At 42.0% G+C, this 17,486-nt stretch overlaps 1 protein-coding gene across 24 annotated transcripts in view; it reads left to right on the top strand.

Moving 5' to 3' along the window:
- Positions 1 to 17,486, top strand: part of IKZF2 (IKAROS family zinc finger 2) — a 113,251-nt gene that overhangs the window by 86,686 nt on the left and 9,079 nt on the right. For 23 of the 24 annotated variants that reach the window (XM_035331393.1, XM_035331383.1, XM_035331394.1 and 20 more), the window contains 2 exons: positions 4,859 to 4,996; positions 12,407 to 12,550. In XM_035331393.1, coding sequence (XP_035187284.1) covers positions 4,859 to 4,996; positions 12,407 to 12,550 — 282 coding nt within the window. The remainder of the gene's footprint in view (positions 1 to 4,858; positions 4,997 to 12,406; positions 12,551 to 17,486) is intronic. The other variant, XM_035331392.1, reaches the window with a different exon arrangement.

Raw genomic sequence — 17,486 nt, 5'->3', positions numbered from 1 at the left:
CATATCTGCAGAGCATCTCCCCTGTCCCAGGCAGCTTCCAGATGTAGGGAAGAAAGGAGAATTAATGAATTAATATTGGTTATGGTTGTGACGGTGGATTCTACAGCCTTGCTCTCGTGTGTCTTAGCCCCAAAGAACATTTAAACTTCTTTGAAGCTGCTTCAGAAAGCTTCTTTTGGGGAATATGGCGGTTTCTTCCAGCCCTGAGGTGTTAGGGGCCGAGTGGGGGTTCAGATTTTACAGACCTGAGTCACACTGGGTGTGCTGCCATCAGGAGGGCTCCATTAGGTGAAAGATGGATACTTAGTCCAGAAAACTGGCTTTCCTTCTGAGAAAATAGTTGTCAAATACTGATACAAAGCTCAGTGTAAAGGCTGAAAGATGCTTTAACAGCCCTTGAATTGGGCTGACCCACACAAGAAAGCCGTAGTAACGCATTTCCCTACACAAGCTGGTACTATTAGTGGTTGAGCTGTTGCAGGGAGTCGGGACGCAGACAGACGGACGGGAAGGAATCCTGCTCCACACTGCTGCAGAGAAGCATCTGATTCCCAAAATAGGGAATGTGGGAGTAGTTAATCCTGTCTTTTGAAACCAGTGAATGTTTTGTCACTGGTGTTAATGAAGGCAGGGCTTTAGCTTAGTGAACCTGTTCTGTAAGCCTTTCTCATGTTGTGTGCTCATGGCAAGGTATTACCTGGGATGCCTTGTTATTTCCCTTTGACTTACTTTATATTCTGCTATGTGTTCCATCTCTTTTGAGAACAAAAAGCTGCACAAATGCCTTACGGGCTCTTCTTCTTGCTGACCTTTTTTTATGACTTAAAAGCAGTTTCCCTAGGACCAAGTCTGCTTTCTGTCTTGAATATTGACCCGAGAGTTGCACCATCTCGTTGTCACTGCTTGCAGACTTCTCAGCTATCAAAGTTCACCCACAGGACTCAAAGTATTCCTAACTCATGAGCACTTTGCCTGTTGCGTCCTCCTCCTCCTCTTCCCCCTCCTCTCTGCACACGAACGTTTTAATTTCACGAGCAAACTCGGTTGCTCTGTGAATTTCAGCGAGTGGTTTACCTGTTTCATGGTAAAAATTCTACTTCAGATTGAAATATCTTTTTTCACTGTGACTGTCATAATATTTTCCACTTGAGGCTGAGACTCCACTGTGGGTTTTCTGCGCCACATTGTCATCTGTATGAATCTGAGCTTAAATGCATGGAAACTCTGACATTTAAGAAAGAAATACGAAGTGTGTTTTTTGTATTCTTAAGTCAGCTGTTTCATAGATATGGCCGCTGGGTTTTGCCCGGTGCCCTGGTCTTTCCCAGTTCAACAACAAATCGAAGGTTTCTCAAGATTTTTGGGTTTGTTTGCCTTCGCTGTATTGTGTCATTTTTATGAGAATGAGTGATGGTAATTTTTTATCTGATTACTTACCCTGAAAAGGTGGTATAGGAACAATTACCCCAAACCAGGGATTTCCGAACTGCGTTTGCCAGTGTGCCACTGCCATTGACCGCAGCGGTGATGTCCAGCACTGAACATGATGTCCAGGCACTCAGAGGAGGCGACTTGGTACTGAGCAAGCCAAACCAAACATTGGGTGGCTCTATAAAGAGATGGTTGAAAGAGCTGCCTTCGGTGGGGCTCAGGGGGGGTTTGGTAGGCTCTGAGGAACTCTTTGCCTACAAATGGCCCCAAGACCAGGACCCCCTGACTCCAGTAGCATAATCCTTATGTTCTGGGGGGAACTCATGCCTATTAGCGTTTACTTACCATATAATATATGACAAAAGCTGAGAACTCTCTTGGCAGCTATGTGGTCTCATTTGGTGGTTTGTTGTTGTTGAGGAGATCACCAGTACTGAATTCTTCAATAAGCTCTTAAAGCTTTCTGTTGGGTAACACAAAATACGGAAAAATGTACACCCACTGGCAACGTTCATATTCACAAATATGTTTTTTTTTTTTTTTTTTGTCATGAACTGCTTTGATGAGAGTATGAGGGGAAATTTGCAGCTATTTCAATGTCTTGGCATTTGTCACAACGACCAGGTTCCTAAAATCTAGACTGCAATTGCTTCCACTGCTAGCCACACTTCTTACCAACTGGACTGCGAGCGTGGCTGGTGACACAAGATACTGCTACCCAAACCTACTCCGTTGTGATCTGTCTTGATCAAGTGTACCATGGCCCAAGTTGCAGTTGCTTTGTGTAATTTTATAGTATAAATCGCGCTTTCCCTGTGTCACGTGCAGTGCTATGGTGTGATTGCATCTATAGAGCCGGGGGAGCCTGGGGACCAACTTGGCAAGTGAACCCGAGGGAATTATATTCAAATCTACTGAACTGGAATGCACAAACTTCGCTCTTCCCTGTTGTGTTTGAGCAACTTCCAGTTGCATATTAGGCAACATGACTAATATTTGTCACATGTTGTTTATTCTCTTATCCTCTCCCCAGAGGAAGGAGCTTGTGTGCTGGAGTATTTCTTTCCTTGGGGAGTTACGTTCCTCAAATCCCATATTGCATGTAGAAATCTTACCTTTATCATTAGCTTTTATCACCTCCTATGAACCTTGAAATTTGATGGAATTTGGGTGACTGGCTCTCCCAGATACCACTGGAAAAGCTCAGCGTTGTTTCACAGTTTGTGAAATGGTTGCAAGGCAAGGAACAGAAATTTGAAGAGGTAAAATATCAGCTTTTTTTAATGTTGAATCATTTTTTTTTGTACTGCAAGCTTGCAGGAGAATATGTTTCTCTGTGCTAAGTGATCATATGTTTAATTAATAGCAGCTACCTCTGGAATAACTGAAAGCAATCATCCGTTTCCCTTGCGTCTTACAGTTTATCTAAGTTGTTCGAGAAGCTGGTGTAGCTGAACTGGGTAGGCTAATTCAGCCCTGCTTCAGCTCTGTTAACTTAATCCCTCCAACTGCTTTAGATTTCTTGATTAGACATTAAGCTAGCTTCTAATAAAGGCATCAGACTGACGGACGTTGAAGCCATCTAGAGGCATGACGAAACATTTTAATTGTGATGATGAAAGTTTTTCCATTCCGGGGAGCTACTGGTACGTTATCCTGAAGGTGCCTGCAGGATGAGGCAGATGGTTTGCATTTAAGAGCTGAGGCTCGATCCAGAACTTGTTCATATCAAGGGTAATTACTCTGGGAATGATAAAGAGCCTCACATCCTTGGCCTCAGCTGAGTTTCCCAGTAACAATACCAGTTGGGGCAACAATGTGAGAAAAATATGGACCACAAGAACTGTTTTGGTCGGAGACACATTGCTTCCCTGAGGATGAACTTATCTCCAAATAAAGAGAGAGAGATCCACAATTTGGCTGCTTATTAAAAGCAGCTTTTTCTCCCCTGTGATACAATAAGAATAATTTCTCTGCCTCTGGGTCTTCCATGTTGGGACTTCTTGAGATGGGGCTGAAGCCTTCCTGTCTGACTTGTTGGTCATGAATTTCCTCCCACTGTGTCCCCTGCAACTCCCATCCCAGGGAAGCACCCCCAAGCTTTTTGGCTTGGAAGCCCATGGAGAGCAGCATCGAGGGGTAACAGAGTCAGCTTTTGGCTGTGTTGGAGGCTCTGGGACCGGTGTTGGTCCCGTCATGCCACCGTGACCCACAGCAGGAGGAAGGGACTGGCTGCCCCCAGTGACGGTGCCTCTTGGCTGCCGTCAGTGCAGCTTGGGTTTCATTAAGTAAATGACAGTGAAAAGCTTTCAGGACTGGGACAAACCCCAACAGGAACATGTATAGTATCCAACAGAGGATATTCTTGGTTTCTTTGGCTGGCAACTGAAGTTCTTACCGAAGACTTGCAAAACTCTGTGAGAAGTTTGACCTTCCCCATCCCTCAGGCAGCTCTGAAAACCTCAGCCTGTGGTGTTTTACTGGACTTGCAGCGCTGACTTAATAGCTCTTTAGTTATTAGAGAATAAATGCTTGTGTTCTACGAGTTGGAATTATATTAAAAACCTTTATTAGCATGGCTTGGCAAACTGCACTTCTGGCTAGCTTTCTGGCCTTGGGTTAGGCCATTCTTGTGGTTGCTTAATGACATGCTATGAAAGGGATATACTTTATGGGGATGTGGTGCCAGGTTTTGCATGTATTAAGAGGCATTTGCCATTTAGTCATATTGCTGCTGAGTGAAACACACATACCAAAGAATTGGAGTTATGTCTTGCGTTCATCTGGCTCGATTTTTGTTGTACTCGGCCTTTTTTTAATATTATCCGGTCTCTGTGAATTACTGGTGACAGCTCAGCCCTGGTGTGTAACAGAGGCCGTTACCAACGTTACTTTCTGTTGTCTCTTCTGTGTTTTTTTTCAAACCTTCCCCTGGTAATTTTGGCCAAGTTTCTCGATGAAAGAACCCCTCTGTGCCCTGTGATGGCTACCCCCGGTTCGGAGCAGAATAAGGCCACTGGGGCAGCACGTTTTTGCGAGGGCAGCTGCTCGTACCATGGGCAAAAAATCTCAGAAGTCTCTTTCCCACGAGGCTTGGTGACACACGGGCAGCGTCGGGGTGTGATTCAGCTGTTTGGTTTGCTTTCCCCTCTTGCAGTCTGCTTGTTTGTTTTGCGACCAGCGAGTTTGCCTCTTTTGGCTTCTGCCGATACCGGGCGTTAGTGTGAAAAACTGATGGGGCCAAGTACCCGGCGGGTGGGAGGAGGTGCGTGTGGTGGGAAAACAGGGCTGGGAAGAAGGCCTGGGACTTGAGTAACCTTTCTGAGGCGTGTTTCCATCTCGAGAGTGGGTTTGTTGCGAAGATGTGATGTCGATAGCAAAAGTGGGTTGCCGTGGATTTGACCTGAAGCTCTCGTTCTTTCCGCAGTGGGGAAGCCTCACAAGTGCAACTACTGCGGCCGGAGCTACAAGCAGCGCAGTTCGCTGGAAGAGCACAAGGAACGCTGCCACAACTATCTGCAGAATGTCAGCATGGAGGCTGCCGGGCAGGTCATGAGTCACCACGGTGGGTGGAAACCACGTTTTGAGGTCTCTTGGACTTCGAGCATCTCTTTTTTTTTTTTTTTTTTTCCCATCTGTTTTCCTTCCTTCCTTTGCGCTTTGCATCGCTTCCATCTTAGAGATTGCTTGCATTTGGATATGCGAGAGGAAAAAAGATGGGCTAAAATCCTCACTCTGATTTAACAGCTATTTTTTGCTGGCTTTTTGTTGTTGCTTTGAAGTCAGTATTTCGCTTTTTTAGTTGTACAAATATGCAGACTTCTAAGTGATCAAAGTCACCTGTGCAAAGCTACTGTAAAAACTAAGGCATGTATAAAATGTATGAATTCCCTTCCCCCCCGTTGTGATGGTGACTGGTAATTTTAAGAGGTAAGGATGGTGGAGGTACTCAGAGGTCATTATTTCCACTCCTTATAATAACATATTCCATCAAGGAAAAAAAGGAGGGGGGAATTGGATGTAAAAACCTACAGAGTAGCATTGAAGTCAACAGTGTTGAAAGTAATTATATATTTAAAAAAATGTTTATATGCATTTACATGTGTTGGTATTAATATGCTAACTAACACTACATGTGTTAATATACAGAAAGACTGAAGATTGCCAAAAAGATTGTTGAAAGCAAGAAATGTCAAACTCTGTGAATTTGTTTTCAGAAATTTCTGTAGCTATTGGTATGGGTAATGAGCATAGCATCTCTAACTGCTGGGTTATAGGTATATCTCTAGTGCTAAAGAATAGTAGCTGTCCAAAAATTATCTTTTCATTCAAAATTAGTGTTTTGGAAATTGAACGTCTTTTTAACTTCTGAAGATTATCTTTATTTGATACTGGAAGTATTTTTCATTTCTCACTTTTAAAGAAATATAAAAATGACATCCTTTTTCCATTTTGAGTAGAAAATACTGTATACCTTAGAATGTCAAAAAGCTAGACAGTAGGTAAATGAAAAAGGAGATATTTTTTTTTTTTTCATTTTGCTTTTCATTGTTGAGTGTCGTCATCTGGCATCATTTGGAAATTAGGTAAAACTTCTGAGAGGTAACTTCTGAAAAACCTAAAACGACAAGCTGAAACAAATTCTATTCAACATTTCTAATGTTAGGTATTTTTTGGTGAAAATAATCACCAAAATATTTTTAAAAGTACCTTTCTGTGAAAATTTCAAATCTATAAAGGCATTAAAAATTATTGCTGTACATATATTCAAAAGGTTCATTCAGATCTATTAAGTAAGTAATATCCTTTTAGGTAGGCTGGGGACTAAAATCAACCTTTAAAATGTAATGGATGACTTCAAAGTCCTTGAAGGTAGTGATTATCTACTTTAGGCCTTACTTTATGCTTGTAAAAGTCAATGGGAAGACAGATTTTAGGGCTCTACTATTTGGAGGGACCTGTTGCATGCTTCATCTGTTAGACAGAGCAGTTTAGGTGATAGAAGGAGTTTAGCCACCTACTCCATTCCCAACAAAATATGTGCTCTTTGCTCTGCACGGGTCTGCATGTCTTATGAACCAGCTAGGTGATGGTATCAGCCAGCCTTTTCTTAGGGAAGTAACAGTTGATCAACAGCACTGTGACAGCCAGACTCAGAGCTCACTTTATGGAGGTTCTGCCCAAATTCCGCTCAACTTCTAGGTTTATCATTGTTATTTATTTATTCTAAACGGGATTTCTATTGTTGATAGTGTACTTCTGAGGAAATATAAAGCTTTTTCCAAGCTCTTAATGTTACGACAAGAGGGCTAAGTCTCTAACCTTGTCCACCGAGAGAAGCTCGTATGGCTGACCTTGCACTGATTTTTCCACCAGCTGAAGTTAAACCAGCGCGAGCCCCATGTGGACAGTTATTTTATTTACAGCCTGACTGCCTTTACTTGGGCTTAAAATAGAAGCATGCACACAAATAGTTCACTTTTCTCAGCAAAATTAGCTTAAAACAGCACTTCGAATCCCACTAGTGCCCCTTTCTCCCTTTGGTAAACATGCCTAAATGTCCCCTGGTGAACGTTTCTGGGATGTTTGATCCACACTTTGCATCATGCTGCTTAGAGAGGGCAAAGCGAGGATGGGCAGCAACAGGGAGCCGCAGAGCCGGCTGGGCAACAGTAATAAATCTCACCTCACATCCCTGTACGGAGTACAGGCTCACCTGGAAAGGTCTGTGTGTGCCAGAGGGTTGTGAGCACCACATTGTACAGATCTGCGGCTGAGTCCTGCCTCTGGGGAGTATAAAATCACCAGGGAAGGACACACAAATGATTTCTCTGCTCTTTGTTTGATGCTGGGTCTCAGTCTGACTCTGAAAAATGCCTTAATTTCCTTCTCTCCCATGTCACACTTTGAAAAGATATTCTTCAGGCTGCATGAGGGTGTGCTTTAGAGATCTCAGCCGTTCCTTGATTTTGCATCACACGGGCATTAAGCTGGCCTTACTCTCTTTCCAAATGCTTTTGAAGCTTTTTTTTTTTTTTTTTTTTGCTGAGTGCTCTGAGCCCAGCTGGGAGCAGGACGTTCTCCAGCCACTTGCAATGATTCCTAGAATTGGATTACCTGGGTAGGTACGTTCACACTGGCCTCCGAACGTGTGTCAGTGTGATTGCTCTTCACACCTCTAACACCATGAAGCACAGAATGGGTGAACTTGGGGATTTGCTCGTTCCTACCAGCATTCTGCTTTAAGGGTAAGGTGGTAGTGCTGGGTCCCAACCATTACAGCCAATATTTAACATCAGCTAAATTATTCTTGCAGAGATTAATTCCGATAGACTTGGGGCAGCCCCTTGAGAGGTCGGGTGTTTTTTTTTTTTTCAAGCATTGTATTCTGATTGGTCAAATTATAGGCACGCTGCAAATATTTACTTTGATTTCAATTATCTTTGCATTGCAGATGGCTAGATCACCTGACCAAAGCCACAAGGGGAAGCAAGAGGCAGGCAGAGAGGCTTAGTTTCAGCATGTGGGTAGGAATGTACAAGTTTCTGGCACTGGGGCTCTCTCCAACCTTTTGCAGGGTGCCGGCTGCTTGCTGAGCTGCCCCTCCTCGTGGCTGGGTCCTGGTCCCAGCTTAGCACAGCGGCTCACTCACGTGCTGCCTGCCACAAGAGAGCTCCCGTGACATTGTCAGCAGCAATTCTCAGCTAAGCAGCTCTGGCTCTTGGGGTAGAAATTAGTCTACAGTCTACTAGCTAGTGGTGTGTTGAGGGGTGACACAAGTGACAGTCTCTGAAGGCAAAGAATGTGATCTTTGCATGAACAAATAGGGAAAAATGTGAATGCCAGCTATGGTTTATACTCAGATATATATTCTTCTTCATCTTCACAAAGCAAAAAGTCCAGGGAAATTCTTAAAACAGACTGGAGAAGAATACTCTTTTTAGGAGGAGAAAGGAGTTTAGCCGTAGGCTGTGAAAGGCTCAAAGGCCAGCTCCACATAAAACACACAATGGCTTTGTGTCCTTCCCTCTTACATACTTGTTTAAAACGTAGTTAAAATGCTAGTCCCACAGGATACTTCACACTAGGGTCCATGGGAATATTGCCTGTCATTTCTCAGTGCATGCACACACAGTTTTTAAAATAGCAATATTGTGAGCTTAAGAGAGGAAACTGAGGGTGGTGGAGTAATACTAATTTGTACCAGCTGAGACTTAGCCCAGTGTCTGTTGTCTGCACACAAAAATATTTATCAGCAAAACACACGCTGGGTAGGTTTTGCCTTGTTTTTCCCCATTCTTTCCTCATTGGAACTGTATAAACTTTTTTTTTTTTTTTTTAATAGTGCCTGTGGTTTCTTTTAAATGAGGAAGCAAAAACTAAGAAAAAATATTCCAATTTGAGCACTACGACCCTGAGACCAATCTCTTCAGGAAAATAAAGACTTTGTTCTGAAGACCATACAGATTTGTGTATAGAGAGTTTGAGCTTAAACACCCCGTTTGGTGTTAACTGCAGTTGAGGACATCAGCAGTGTCAGCAAACGTTTGCACAGGCAGTCCAGGAGTGCCCCCGAGAATGAAAGAAGAACATCCTTTAACAGAAACAGACTCAGGCATGGGCATTTCATGGACTAGAGACTTCCTTTTTGGAATTAAAAAGCCTTCCTGAGCTGAGACTGTAAGCTCACAGGATAAAATAAGTTGTGGTATCAAATCTAGTTATAACGTGTCAGCTGTTCTTCAGTAGCTCCCTCTACCCGAGGTGATGAAGCACAATGAAATGCAACGCAAAGGGAACTGCATTTATTGCAGAGTAAACGTGTGCATGTGAGCTTCCATCACAGAGCAGCTGGTCGGTGTTAACTGTTGCATCTGTGGGATTGATTTGATGCTTTTTTTTTTTCCCTAAAAAAAAATGATGCAGGCTGACCTGCTTGACCTTCATCTGTACATTTTGGAACTGAAATGAAAATTAATGCATGTGGAATTGATAATGTGATCTTTAGCTTAACTCTCTGGATTCTAAGTTGTGACATCTCACCTGTTTGGTCCAGGTTTGCATGTGCTTTAAATACTTTTGGAAACCAGCCTATTTCCGTCTCTCCTTTCTTCCAGGAAATCTACATAACAAATTCTGGTAACTTATTCCCATCCTAACACAAATGTCGGTGGGATTGAGCGGTTCTGTTGCAAAAGAACTGTGCCCTGGATTATAGAGTTGAGTTCTGAGGTGGGAAAAAGAGCTTGCAGGATCAAATACAGAAAATAAAATGCTTTTATTGTGATGCTTTTACTTTTAGAAGTCCTAGCAGAATTTTTGCCTGACTTAGAGAAGAGCAGATGTCTTTTTTAGCACTACTCATTTTTTTGTGGAGGAAAGGTTTCAAATTCCATCTAGGAAATTTTGCACACATATGCCCAACAGTCAAATTATTCAATTATTAATCTTTATAAGACATACAAATGTCACTACATTTTGGGCTTAATCACATAGCGATGAAAGTAATTAGGAGGCTTTCAATTGATTTTGTGGGCATGCAGTCCTACAAAGGTTGCAGGTCTTCATAGGAGGGATTTAGAGCCCTCTGCCCCTCCTTAGGTTCTCACCACGAGTCCTGGGCATCCCACAGGTAAAGGCTGGAAATCCTTGAAGTGGTCCTCGGTGCAAACCTATCCCATCACAGCGAGGACGGGTATTGCCACTGAGCAGGAATCTGGGGTTTCACCCGGAGCGTGTGCGCATCTGCATATGCTGATTTTTGTGAAGCCAAAAGGACAGTCAGACACCAGTTCCCAGTGGAAATCAGCAGATGTAATCGCTCCTTTCTTACAAATCTCCTCGGTAAATACTTGAGTAGGGCTAGCATGGAGAGCTGTGGCCCAAGCAGAGCGTTTACGTAACCTTAAGAATTTAGCCATATCTATTAGAATATTTCAGACCTCCCAGGCTGCACTGGGTATTAATTAGGTCACTTGAACACTGCATCCCAGTTTGTTGCAACATTAGATTCATTTCATATTTGTGCGTTTTCTTCCTCTCTTTCACTGATGCCAGCAGGACTGCCTTGTAAATGAGAAACCATTGTGTTTCTCAGGGGGAGCATCCTGTACAAATAAAAAAGCAGCAGAGTAAATCATTTTATAGCATATGGGAGATTCTAAAACTCCAAGTACTCAGCTTTCCCTAGCAGCAGAGGCACAAATGGAATCAAATGAATAAATTGCCATGTTTTCTTATTATGAATGTCTGAACTGAGCAGTTCACCTGAGCAGATACTCTGTTTTGTGATTGCCTGGTATTTGCTCTTCCACTACTAGAAAGAAGGCAAAGACAAGGCTTTTATCACCTCATTTTTCATATATTATGTGCTAGCAAACAGCTGCATGCTCAAGAACAGGCAAGTGTTCCCTATTAGGATCCTAAAGGCAGTCGAGTTCCAGGGGAGGAAAGCAGGCTGGCGGTGCTCACTTACGGCACAGTCTCGGGGAAAAGGTAACTGTGAATGAGAAATGACATGTGAGGCTGCTGCAGAAACACCAGGGAAGAGCTAGCAGAAGATGTGGCCTGTCTTTGCTACCTCTGCAAGAGCACCTGTGACTTCACTGGAAGTTTTACCTAACAGAGAGAATGTGATGGGATGGTCACAGCTTACAAGTAGGAACTCCTTGCCACTTTATCCCAATTCCTATATCTGCTATCCATTCTTCTCAAATAATTTTCTTATTATTATACCTTGGCCTTCTTATTTGCACACAGACAGTAGTGGATCATCCTTCTCAGGTTTCTATTGCTCCTTTCAGAAGATGAATGAGGAACAGTCAGGCCATGTATCAAATTCATTGCTGTGGAGTGGTGGGAATAGCTGCACTTGACATATATTGGGAATGACTCAGGCTGAGTTTAATCCTCAGCGTGTTACCACTGACTCTTCTGGTGTTTGTAAGAGGATGCTCAACAAAAACAATGTTCTGTAGATATTTAGCAAACAGTATGTCAGCAAGTGACAAAAATAAAGTGCTATTTGGACCCTAGCTTGGTTGGTAGCCCATGGAATTCCTGTACTTTTTTTTGCACTAGCACTTTATTTTCTAACCCAGCAAGCACTGAGGAGTGAAATGAGGAGACAGAAGAGGTCATTAATTTCTTGTTATTGTTTCAAAGACGATATATGAGCATCCCCTAGCACAGGTAGCACAGGGATGCTCTCTGCTGGTCCCGAACAGCAGGAAGACATGCAGAAGAGTTGCATTTACCAGCTGTTAGGTCTGCATGTGAAGGGGAAAATGTTAGTACAAATACTTCTTAGTTTCTTTCACTGATTCTAGAGGGAATCTCCATATAACGATAAACCTGCAATTTCACTATGGTGTTTGGTGAATTCTTGGTGTCATGTATAGAAAAAGGGAAATGCACCTTAAGCATTGTTCATTCTGAAGCCTTTGTCTTGGGGAATGCAGAGCCAGGCCCAGGAAACTCATATCACTAACACCTTGTATGTTTTCTAGTCATTGAGATTAGCGCGATAAGGAAATAAGATGGGTAAACATGGCACGCGATAAGCTTGATGTTAAGTGAATGCATGTAGAATGTTACCGGTGTAACTTTAAGGTTGTCACGGGACCTTATTGGAAGGAGAACAACAGAAAATGGGATCTGCAGAGTTAAGTTTTCAAAAGTGCTGTGCACCATTAGCTCTCTTCCCGCCTTGCTGGGGATCTTTGGTATTCAGAACAAAATAAGTTCTTTAATAAATGCTTGAAGCTGGGCTTCTGCAAAATAAGGTGGTCCCAAAGACAGGGAATTGAAAAGCGTGGCTCTGACTGCTCAAGGGTGAATGCTGTCTTGATGCCCGTTGTGTTCTTGCTTTATTTTGCGTTGCACTTGTTGCGCGATCAACAAGGCTCAAATGATTTGTCGTTGTCTGTGAAGTGTAGACCAGACTTGTCTGATACGATTTTTTGGTTTTATGTAGTACCTCCTATGGAAGATTGTAAGGAACAAGAGCCTGTGATGGACAACAATATTTCTCTGGTGCCTTTTGAGAGACCTGCTGTTATAGAGAAGCTGACAAGCAACATGGGAAAGCGTAAAAGCTCCACCCCACAGAAGTTTGTGGGTAAGCTTGAGATACGCCTTTTATTATTTTTAGCCTGTAGGTATAGGTTGCTTGTAACGTGTGAACGATAGCCAAAAGAACAAGGGGAAAAGTAGCACTCTCAGAACTTGGATGTGATGGGGAGGGGCAACAGCTAAGATGGCTAAATCACAGCAAGAAATTACACAAACAACGGTATTAGTTTTGCCAGCCCAGGCTATTCAAAATTGAGGTCCCCATAATAATGAAAATGGCTTAGAAGATCTTGAGCTTTTCCCTGTGCCTCGGGTCCGTGTTTTTAAACATTTCTCTGACCCTTTTTTCTTTTTGACAAAGACTTGTCATCTTTCCCTCTCTTTACCCCAGCAAGTAAAATATAAAACTCATATAATTACCTATCTACATATGTGTGTGTTTAAAAAAAAAAAGTATCACAAGACTTGTATTAAATTCCTGAGAACTGGCAACAACTGTTCTGATAATATCAGCATGAGGAAGGAAAATCACATCACTTGTATTGGAAGAAGTGCTTGCTCCAAGTGCAGTGTTCTGCACCCGATAAACGTAATTCATGAATATAAAACAGCATTGGATTACTTTTGGTTACCAAATTTAGAATCCTAGCCCCAAAATTTGTATTTTGCTTTGTATCTTGACATCTTAAAATTGTTCTGCTAGTAACAGGAGACAGTATTGACAATTTTACTTGAGGTCCAGCTAAAGGTAATTTTCACAGCTATTGAGGCAGCATTAAACTACTTAGGAGGGGAGGTAGGACAGAGAATTATTTGGGGTAAGTGTATGCCGCTAGACTCTGACCTAATGTAATGTGTATTTTCCACACTCACTCCCTGTAAGGACAGTCATCCAGATTTTAAGGGTGTCGAGTACTCATTCTGCCTACACTGAGGACACTTATGGAGAGAGGATCCAGAGGACTGTAGGCAATTAAGACAGCAATTTGGAAAAGTCATTGCCCCTCAGTTAAATGGAGATTCAGATGGATTTGTTAAATCACCTCTGAGGGTGATGTTAAGCTAACCCACGTGGTTTTGAATTGTAGGGGGCTAACAGCGTGGAGCTTCTCACCTGAGGGGTGCTGACACACTGACCTGGCTGCTCTCAGTCATCTGACCATGCCCAAATACCCGTGTGAGGCTTCTTCCGTGCACTGATTAAAAATTTTCATGTCCTTTCTTTTCCTTCTAAGCCCAGGTTAGGTCAGGAACAATCCAACCCTCACAAGAAATGCTAGGAGGGTTCCATTTTTTTTTTCTATATTATTATTAGTCCTCCTGAGATAAAAGCTTAATTCTTACTTTATTGTCTTTGAGTGCTCTGAAATGAGTTACTGTACATCTAGTAAGAACTGGAGGATGATTTAATCTACTGCTGTGGGGCTAGTTACAGTTGAAAAGGGTGACAATAGGAGCAGAACTCTATACTGACAAGCCAAATCCAGCTTATATGGTACAGTAAACATAGTTCCATCATAACAGATCTCCTTAGCGTTGTCTCGGTAAGTGCTGTACTTCCCTGCACATTGTGATCAACAGTGAAATAGTTATCCACACCGACTTTAAACTGATGCACTAGACATCAGATCTGTTACAGCCTTGGAAGAAGGGCAGTTCGCACCTCTCACTCTTGCCTTTTTTTCCCTCAAGTTGTCCACAGATGTAGACATAACTGTATTTACAACACCTCCTAAAGGTTAGCTTTTCAGGGGCTACAGAATTCATCTGGGAGGACTGGAGACCTCTCTCCTTTCCCCCTTATATTTTGGAGTAGCTATGCTGCTGTCAGAAGCAGCATGGTTTTACTTGTTAAAGTAGAACTTGAATGATGTCCTTCACGACTGAGGATGGTATAAATCCCATCAGTTTTTGGAAGCTATAGATGATGACCTCTTCTTTTTTTAGACCAGGAAGGTTATTTTATTTGTCCACCCGTGTGCATTTGGCCATATGTTGTTAGTCTTAAATAGCAAACTTACTGCTTGGAAATCCTTGCATGAGATATGCTAAAACTTTTTATTATTCTCTTCAGTAGGGTATATTTCTTTGTTTTAAGATGAAGCTGTTTCATTTATAGGCATAACAGATGACTTTTTTATTCCATTTTTCTGAGGCTAGGAACTTGGGGTTTCACGTAGCATGCAGCTTTTTATCCCGATTCAGCTGTAGGGGAAAAGTGTCCTCTTTCATATTTACTGTATTGTATTTTTCTGCCACTTCTAATCTTTCCTGGCAGCACTGTCTGAGCTGAAAACCAGCAGTCTCTCTGCTTTGCTACCTTGGTTTTTCACCATGACCTCACTTTTCTTCCCGTTTTCTCCCCAATGAAATATTGTTCAACTCTATCAGGAAGAACTTGTAATGGTTCTCTTGCTTGCAGGAAATTTTCCTGTGCATACTGCAAGTATGGCACTTGTCCAAAACAACTTAATGGTGTTTATGAGAAGGTCATGTAAGCGTAAGCTCAAATCTTTGCATGCTACATCTATCAATGCTTTACTGCTCTTTCTGATCAGCAGTCTCCAAGGACCTTGGTTATGGACCACAGTCTCTACTCTTGGCTGAAATTTCGGGAGGAGAGGAAGCAGCATACGGCAAAGAGAGTTAATGTCTGATTGAGGAATTTGGTTATAGATCTGTCACTGAGGTACTGGTCCTGCTAGCTCTGTTGAGATAGAAATATAACTTAAGATACACAGGCGTCTGAATACTTTTTGTCTCTCTTTCAATGGAGAGCCAGGCGTTTAAAGCTATCTTCAATCCAATCACATGAAGCAGATTCACATATTCTTCATTTGAATGTTGTACTCACAGTCCCAGACTGTCATTGAGGTTAAGAACTTGGCAGGACACAAAAGAAGACATTTATACATCTTGTGATAAGACCACAGCTGTTGCAGTAAGAATTAAAAATGTGCAGGCATCTCAGAACAGATGAAGATCAACCTGCTTCAAAGTTGGTCAGCTTCTAGTTAATGGGGGTCAGGAAGAAATGTCCGCGGTGGTAAATTCTGTATCTGATTTCTCCAAGGTTTCTTACAGCTTTCTCCAAAGTGTCTGACACTGCAGTTGCTGTAGATACTTGACAAAAAGGACTGCAGGTACACAGGACAGATGTGTCTGTGTTCTTTGATCTAGCTTCCCATATCTGTTTTGTGGGTGTGGTTTTTTTGGATGTCATATGATAAGATGACCACAGTAGAGAATTTCTTCCATTTCAGTAATGTAGAATAAGAATGCGTAGAATTTGAGCATAGTTTTGAAGAAATTAAAAACGATGAATCTGATTAGTTAGTTCTAAGTCCAGATTTGGCTAAAGAGGAGCTGAAACAGAAAACCACGTTGGATTGGTTTGTTAATGTTTCTTCTGAGCTCTGTGTTTTATGCCCCCTTCTCTTCATGTTAGCGTTTATTTTACTGTTGTGTGTCACATGCCATTTTTAAGGCTCTGACATCTTTGAAGCATAATTAAAGGAATGAATAATTCAGGTCACTGGCAACTTACTATTTTCTCTGCTCTGCTGTCTGGTGGAGTCGCTAAATATGGAAGGTAAAAGGTATCAAAATAAGGTCTGCATTGTTCATCCAAGTTGTCCATAAAGGACAGGTGCTATTTCTTGATCTATCTAGCTTACAAAGGACTGACAGCATGTTTGGAGACTGGATTGGACCCTTTCTCACCAGATCCAATTCCTTATTCAAACACAGTAGCGATACAGTTGGCCTGAGTGGGTGTCAGAGTGCAGTGGACTCTTCCATTTCCTTTTCTTTCTCTCACTGTGCCAGAGGCATCCCACATCTCCTGCAACTCTCCTCCAGTCACACTTTGGCCCTACCTGGGAAGTAGCTGCTCAGTTTTGAGTGGGGCCGTACCCACCTCCCATTAAAGGGTCATCTGTGGCAGGACAGTCGTAACTGACAGCAAGACAGAAATGCTAAAAGGGGATGTTTGATTACAGGAATCATCCTTAAGTCACATTAGATAACAAAGGCCATCACTGCAATACTGTATGGTTCTTCCTTCCCTATTTTTCTCCAAATGTCTAATGTGCAACAAAGGAATGGTTTTCTATGTTCTGCTTGCTTTCAGTGAGCTATAAGTGTAACGCAGCTGGCTGTAGGGAAATGTAATGAGATATACAAACGTGGTCCCTAATCAGGAGCACATGAACAGTGCTGCCAAAGAGTAGGAATATTCACGTGCCTCACTTTAAACTTGCATTTAATTACCTTGCTAATCAGGGCTAAGTTCCCGAGCAAAAGTGGTGCATCATCTCCAAGGATAACCTGATTGTTCCATGGGTAATGTGAAATTATTTCCCTCTTCATGCATCACTTTAAGATAAGCCACACTAAATGGGATGAATTATTATAGTCAAAAATAAAATGCTGAATGATAGCTATGTTGAAATGTACTAATGCTATTTGGAAGAGATTTGGGATTACAGTTCTGTTTCTTTTTTATGTTGGTTTATACACGTTTTGTTCCAAGCAATTTTGGCAAAAGGTAACACAAGATTTTTGAGTTTTTTAATGCTTGGATAGGCAAACCAGTTCTATGTAGTGACTCCCTGAATTGATGAGCTCACACTATTGAAGAAAAGTGTGCTTTTATGTTCTGAGGCATCAAAAAGTAACAAAGGCAATGAAAACCCACCAAAATTATTTATCAGACTTGTAAAATCAGTTTCAAAAATTAACTGTTAACAGTTAACTAATATTAATGCGTGAACACGAGTGTGTGTGTATCTTTTATGCATACAGTAAGCATATAATCTTTTATATTTAGTTAAGAAGAGCTGTTAAACGAACTTTCCTTGTACTAACTAACACACTAAAGCCGTCACTGGAAAAGCAGTGCTGCTAAGCTGAGCCCTGATGTAAGTAGCTGTGATTTTGTAACTTCAAAGGAGATCTGCCATACACAATGTGCCCTGTGA

The sequence above is a fragment of the Oxyura jamaicensis genome, chromosome 7 (assembly GCF_011077185.1).
Source record: "Oxyura jamaicensis isolate SHBP4307 breed ruddy duck chromosome 7, BPBGC_Ojam_1.0, whole genome shotgun sequence".
Lineage (NCBI taxonomy): Eukaryota > Metazoa > Chordata > Aves > Anseriformes > Anatidae > Oxyura > Oxyura jamaicensis.
The sequence above is the reverse complement of the archived record's forward strand: the minus strand, read 5'-3'. Positions and strand labels throughout refer to the sequence as shown.